Genomic DNA, 7534 nt, shown 5'->3' with positions numbered 1-7534 from the left:
TTTTAGATTCTCTTGGACTGAGATATCTATCATCATTCTCGACACAAGGGACTCTACAAAAAAAAGAATCGACTCCAACTTGTAATCATGTGATCATAAAGATTAGTGGAATACTGGAATCATTATTGACGTTGCTAGCTCAATCTTCTGAATATCATTATTGTTGCACCAAACTATACTAATTTAGTATGATTTATACTAATTTATTATAATTAAGGGTTAACAATGCAACGATAAAAACACATATCATGTTATTATTGGGTTAGTATAGGCATCGGGCGCGCCTTCAAATTGCATGTCATATTATATAATTAATGATAATAGATATTTCGTTTTTCAATGGATTGATAATAAATGCACTGAAACCATCACTCATCAAATTCATTTACTACGTACATAGTTATATTACACAAGACTGACAATATATAAAGCATGCACGCAGCCTGCAGGATATATAGAATAACACCTAAGTTACATTAACTGACAAGCCTATATAGCTAGCTAACTCACTGCATCAGATATTTGAGTTAATTTGACAATATATATATATATATATATATATATATATATATATATATAGTGAATGTATAAAAATTTATATTAAGAAGTACTAAACTAAATACTACTATACTATAATTAATAGGAAGCCTGAAGAGGTAAGGAAGAAATTGGAGATTTGAGAGGTGTAAGTCCTTGCTTACGTCCATGCCTAGCTGCTTGAGAGTTGACCGATGGGTGCATTATGGTGGGGTGAGGGAGGTGGTAGTTCTTTTTCCTCTCGTCCACTATAGTTACTTCTATCTTGACAATTAGAGGAAGTGACAATTATCTGACCCTGTTCATCAGCTGACAATTATCTGATGCTGGTCATCAGCTGGTTTTGGTGGTGGTAGTGGTATACCGTGCTTCCCAAATCTTTCTTGGTTGTCTGATGAAGTACTCGGAAGCAAAATTAGAAGCTCATTATCACTAATAACATCGCTTGTAATAGTCATTAACAGGTCACTGCTTTCCCTACCATGTCTGCTGGTTGTGACTTGATCGATGGGTGCATTATGGTGGGGTGAGGGAGGTGGTAGTTCTTGTTCCTCTCGTCCACTATATTTACTTCCATCTTGACAATTAGAGGAAGTGACAATCACCTGACCCTGTTCATCAGCTGGTTGTGGTGGTGGTAGTGGTATACCGTGCTTCCCAAATCTTTCTTGGTTGTCTGATGAAGTACTCGGAAGAAAAATTAGCAGCTCATTATCACTAATAACATTGCTTGTAATTGTCATTAACAGCTCATTGCTTTCCCTACCATGCCTGTTGCTTGTGACTTCATCGATTTTCGGACCATGTTTGGGCGCAGGAGGTGGAAGATGAGCGTGTCTTCCAAGTCTTTCTTGGTTACTTGGTGAAGCTGATTCTGGGGATGGAGGTAGTGGAGCTGGCTCCTTTCCATAACCAGATTTTACCACCTTCTGCTCATGTTGCTTTTCTGTAGCATCACCAAACATAAAGTTAGTCTACGTGATTTGCTTATAACTAGACAAGCTAATGAATTAAGTGCATGCAGAAGGAAATAAAACCAAGACATATATTTTGGGGTTAATTACTCAACACCAGAGTCCCAGCTAGGAAGGCCACTAGAGTACAACGACAACAATCTGGCCAATATATCCACAAGTGGGCTCTGGAAAGGATACGGTATACGCAGACCTTACCCTATTGTGAGAGGTTGCTTTAAAGGGCCCTCAACTCAGTAAGCACATTAAACATCAGTTAAGATAAGCCACATATAAAAATGAACAGGTTATGGGAATGGAACATAATCAAAAGCGATAGCTAAACAAAACAACCAAAAGCAATATCAGATAATAATAAGCAAAGGGTGCACCTCAACTAGCGTAAACCCAGAGCTACCTGCAAGAAAGGAATGTAAGTTATACTACTTACTAACCTTCTACCCTAATCCTCGGCCTCCACAATTTCTTATCAAAAGCTATCGAAGGCCACGAGAGTATACAGCGTATATAGATCAAATATGTACTAAATTTTGAACACCCAACAATTCTAAATTTTAAATTCTCTCTGTCCCTAACAAGGACAATTACAAAATGGAAGCAGCAATATTACATCATCTCCTCCAGATAGCTTGAATAGGCTTTATCACCACGTTTCTAAAATAAAATACTTCTATGTTTCAGATAGAGGCGGAGCCAAGATTTGAAGCTTCTGGGTTCGGGGTTCTAATCCTTTTAAGTTACTGGGTTCTAAATTAATAATTTATACATATTTAATGCATTTTTTTAAGACAAATACATGAAATGGACCAAAGTGACTGGGTTCGACCGAACCTGCACGCAATGAGCTAACTCCGCCCCTGGTTTCAGAACACCCAGGGAAAGGAAACTGAGGAAAAAAACGAGAAGACTTGCCAGCGCCACAAAGGAAATATAAGTACTATAAATAAAAATATAGAGTAGCATGCTATCAGCATTGTTATATTAATATCTTAGGTAGATTAACGGAAGAAATGATACTAATGTTAAGTGAAAAAAAAATGAGTAGAACTGCAGTTTCCATTGGTGTTTTGGCAAGAATATTAGTTGTATAAATAAAGGAGTAGCCAAAAAAGAAGATTAGTACCTAGCAAAGTTCTTGCTTCAGAACTTATGAAAACGAGGAAGTAAAGAAGAAAGAAATTAGCTTTAATGGAGAGAATCATTTTAGTCATCCTTGTTTTGTTTCTTAATACAGACCTCTTTCAAGTCTCTATTTATAGACAAAAAGGAGAAAAGCTCAAGTGCGCAGTGCATTAGCACCAAATTTTCTTATTGAACTGATGTTAACTGTCGTTAACTAGAATAATACTTTTATATTGAACAATCTATGAGAGGACCTAATTCTGCAAAAAACACATTTTTAATTAGTCCTATTGCGTTGTTATAATAATATATACTCCCTCCCTCCCTACCATATATTGTGAATGTATTATTATTTGGGGAATCAAATCAGGGGCGGATGTAGTGTTATACGGCTAGGTTCAATTGAACTCATAATTTTTGACGCAAAATAAAAATTTATATGTAAAAATTTATTAAAATTACAAAAATAACATATATTAACCCCTAACTTTAAAAATATAATGGGTTCAATGCTAACACCTTAAAAGTTGAACCCATATATAGGGTTTAAATCTTGGATCCGCCTATGAACCAGATGTTTTTTTAACTAAAATTTTCTCAAAATTTTCTAAATATTTTGAATCTTTAGCTATGTTGACTTCTGGTACGTAGTTTGCAATTTGCATATAGATTGTGAATGTGTAGATTTTATTTTAAGAAATATATATGACGAATATATACCTGTACTTAAGTAGAATTTAAATTTGGGACAGAGGAAGTAATAGACTAGGATGAAGGCTAATACGGTAAGTTTGCTTATCAACTACTAGTATCTCTTTTGTTTTCTCTTTTTATATTCTGAAAGGATTTAAATTTATATTTGAAGTGTAAAAAACTTTTACACGATCAATTAAACCTCACCACGATCAACTTAATATTGTATTTTTAAGTTGAAAGCAATAAAGAATATACATTTTCAGTGCACAAAAATTAAACTCACCAGTGGTCGGTCTTGCTCACTCGTTTTTTGGTATTGACTTGATTTAGTGTACGAGCATGCTTGAAAACAGCCACCACTCGAGTCAATTAGCACGTGAAAATTACTTGATTTTTACCCTGTGATTCACTTTTGTATATCATGAATAACTAATCTCCAGCTCTTTAGGTGAATTAAAACATCCGTACAAATATTCACTGTTGTTTATCAATAATTAATCTCGAGCACTTAGGTGATTACGACATCCGTACAATGTTCTGTCGATTTTCTCTCATTACACCTATGTTAGGTCTAATTCAATCGGCCTATCTTCTGAAAAGCAAATTTGGTAAAATTTATTAAAATTCATGAATCTATACACTGGGCCTTGGTGAGGCAACTTTAAAATATATTTTTAGACGAAAAAAGTCATAAATTCCACCAAAACTTGTCTGTAAATTCCTGTTACACACACTTAAATAGGCGAACGATCTTCAAACTAAAGGATATTTCTTGAATAATATATTTAACCAAAAATGTTAGTATATCATGTGTACTCACATAACTATTCATAGCTGTTGATCTCAATTTTCACCAAAGGTTCGGATATATATAGTTCAATAAAGGACAGTTCGATATACAAAGTATTTTGCATTAATATATATAGGATCCGAAAAAGGGTTGTATCTCTAAGGGTGTGATGTAGATAGCATATCCTAATGCATGCATTGATGGCCGCTTCCACGGTTCGACGTAAGCGATAACTCAATATTTCCGCAATATAGCTCAATGTTTCAATCAAAATTTAAGTCATTTTTTATTCCTTTATTTTTCCCCTGAAAGATATGGCATCAAAGATTTGAACAAAAATTCAATTAATGGAGATCTGCCATGTTCCACATATATAGGTGCTTAAAGTAGTAAAGCAAAAGTTGTAGCACTAAAGCTTAAAAGAGAGATGACATGCAATTAAGGATTAGTAAGACGCTAATTTATATTACTCCCTCCGATCACTTTTACTTGGCACATTTTGACTTTTCACGCCTCTTAAGAAATAATAAATGAAGTGTATAATTTACCATGATACTCATATTAATTGATGCATATTATTGGGTTTGACAAAATGATTTGAAATGATCAGTAATAAATACTATGGGTAAAACAGGAAAAAATTTGTTGTCTTCTTTTGATATGCGTAAGGTGCCAAGTAAAAATGAACATCTATTTTTAGTATACATGACAATTAAAAATGACCGGGTTAATACTTTAGGTCAAAGATACTAATACTATGTTGATAAAATCTAAGATACAAGCTTAATTAACTATTAATTTTCGTGGTCATTCGTGGGATACCTGGGCAAATGAAATGCTAACATGGAAATAATTAGCATATCTCTCTACAATAAGGTGCCAAGTAAAAATGAACATCTATTTTTAGTATATATGACAAGTAAAAATGACCGGGGTAATACTTTAGGTCAAAGATACTAATACTATGTTGATAAAATCTATGATACAAGCTTAATTAACTATTAATTTTCGTGGTCATTCGTGGGATACCTGGGCAAATGAAATGCTAACATGGAAATAATTAGCATATCTCTCTACAATCAAAGTGATACTGCAATTAATACTAGATACCAACTCCACCGCAGCATAAAATGGGACGTAAATAATAAATTTACTATGTGGGTTAATTTCCCCACCAGGCCATTTGCTAAAGCATATGTAATCACCACTTTGAAAGAATTAATTCCAAATGTGGAAGAAATACTCGAGTAAACGCTGCCTTTTGGAATTCCCTTTTCCGTTGGATGTCTGTGGTCCTTCTGCACTATACTACAACTTTGCAGAAGAAATATTATGGCCTTCATTTTTCAGTCAAAAAGATACACAACAACTAGCTAGCTAGGTAGTAATCAATAATGAATTTTCCTTAAAAGTTTTTCCAAAGTGTAGTTGATAGGATATATTCCAACTGAGGCCGACAGACCGACTTCAGTCGGTCAAAAAACCGACAAAACAATTGATCGACCTGATCGACCGTTTTATGTAATTGCGCCCCGTTTTTCTTTTTGATGATTCACACATGTATGTTTATATTTTATGACGTACGGAGTTTATTAGTCTCGTTCTGGAAAGATTTTGGGTTGATTTGGACCCTTTGATTCTTGGCTTAGAAGCCTAAGTTAGACATGTTAATCAAACTTTGACTTATGTGAAAACGACCCCTGAACGGTGTTTTGATGGCTCCGATAGCTTTGTATCGTGATTTTGGACTTGGATGTATGCTCGGAATCGAATTTGGAAGTCCGTAAGTTGATTTGTGTTGTTTTGCTGAAATTTGGCAATTTGAAGTTGAAAAGTTTGACCGTAGGTTGACTTTTAGTTATCGGGCCCGGAATTTGATTTTAGGACTTGGAATAGGTCCCTTATGCTATTTAGAATTTGTCCGTAAAATTTGATATCATTTGGAGTTGAATTGATAGGATTGTGACGCTTAGTTGCAATCCTGGTAGTTCTTGAAATTTACTTTGAAACTTACGTGTTTAAGTATTCGATTCATAGTTTTAAATGTTATTTTTGTGTTTTGATCGCGCGAACGAGTTCGTATGATATTATTGGACTTGTGTGGGTATTTGGTTTGGAGCCCCGAAAACTCGGATGACTTTCGAACATGTTACAGAATGTTTTGGACTGAAAAACAGGTGTGATGATGCCTCTGGTGTCACATTTGCGAACAGTAGGTTTACAATTGCGAGCTTAGTAGGGGGCCTCGCTCGCAATTACGAAGTAGCTCAGGAAGATGGGTAGTTCACATTTGTGACAAAATAGTTGTACTAGCGATGGAGACAGGCTTCGCAAATGCGAAGCCAGTGTTGCATTTGCAACCTCCTCTTAGAACTGTTAGTGGACGCATTTGCGAGGAATATTTCGCAATTGCGAGGGTTCATAATTGCGAACCCATGTCACAATTATGACACTTGCAACTGATCAAAAAGGTTGGGAGCCGGAATATTTCAACATATTCTCTCATTTTAGAACCCCCAAACTCGGTAGGAGGCGATTTGGAGAGGAGATTTTTATCTACAGACATTGGATAAGTGATTTCAATCAATTTTCAATTACATTTCATCAATATATCTTAGATTTAATATCAAAATCATATGAATCAAAATAAAAATTTGTGAAACTTTGTCAAGTTTTAAAAAATAAAAATTTGAGTTTTGAGAGTTGATTTGGATTCGGATTTTGAAACTAATCATATATATGAATTCGTGGGGTTATGGGTATTCGGAATCTACCCTTGGACCCGAGTTTTGACAGTGTGGGCCTCAGATTGATTTTATTGACTTTTTGGGAAAAGTGTAAAGTTCATAGCTTTATCTATTGTAATTGTTTTCTCTTGCGTTGTTTGATGATATTAAGTCAAATTTGGTTAGATTTGAGCCATGTGGAGGCAAATTTTAGAGGAAAAGCTATTTCTGAGAGTTGATTTGGCCTAATTGATGTAAGTATCTTGCCTAACTTTACGTGGTGAACTAACCCTTAGGATTTAGGATTGATTATGTCATTTATACTATGTAAAAGTCATGTACGCAATATGACAAGTGGGTACACAGATTATATGTGGTATTTGACCGTTTAGACTATTTAGACTCTTTCCATATTTTAATTGAATTGTCATATCATGTTCTAAATTCTCAAGTCAATCTAGTCCTACTTTTGTAGTCTATCCTTACATGCCTTAAATGACTCGGTTAAAACTTGTTCTACATCTTGATATTTTTCTCTTATGCTTTAATTGAAATTAATCATATATATGAACGTGTGGGCTTGGTCCACGACTTGGAATTGATAGCTATTATTTATGCGTTGAAGATTTGGCAGCATTATATGTACAGTGTCCCTTGTGCGGTCTATATCAACTATCGGAGTCTGCAAC

At 34.7% G+C, this 7534-nt stretch overlaps 1 protein-coding gene across 1 annotated transcript; it reads right to left on the bottom strand.

Moving 5' to 3' along the window:
* Positions 1–344: 344 nt before the first annotated feature.
* Positions 345–2792, bottom strand: LOC107790370 (uncharacterized). The gene is made up of 2 exons (XM_016612294.2): positions 2635–2792; positions 345–1483 (listed from the first exon to the last, which is right to left on the bottom strand). Exons 1-2 carry the CDS (start codon positions 2720–2722, stop codon positions 843–845), a joined length of 729 nt encoding a protein of 242 aa, XP_016467780.1. The 5' UTR covers positions 2723–2792; the 3' UTR covers positions 345–842.
* Between the last annotated feature and the right edge of the window lie 4742 nt (positions 2793–7534).

The sequence above is a fragment of the Nicotiana tabacum genome, chromosome 8 (assembly GCF_000715075.1).
Source record: "Nicotiana tabacum cultivar K326 chromosome 8, ASM71507v2, whole genome shotgun sequence".
Taxonomy (NCBI): domain Eukaryota; kingdom Viridiplantae; phylum Streptophyta; class Magnoliopsida; order Solanales; family Solanaceae; genus Nicotiana; species Nicotiana tabacum.
This window is presented reverse-complemented; position numbering and strand designations above follow the sequence as displayed.

What these genes read in the sequence shown, in the direction of transcription:
- LOC107790370 (XM_016612294.2), bottom strand. Translation starts at nt 2,722, where the DNA reads ATGACTAAAATGATTCTCTCCATTAAAGCTAATTTCTTTCTTCTTTAC. An exon ending in TGAAGCAAGAACTTTGCTAG is followed by an intron (nt 1,484 to 2,634) that starts GTACTAATCTTC and finishes GTGATGCTACAG; the next exon opens with AAAAGCAACATGAGCAGAAG.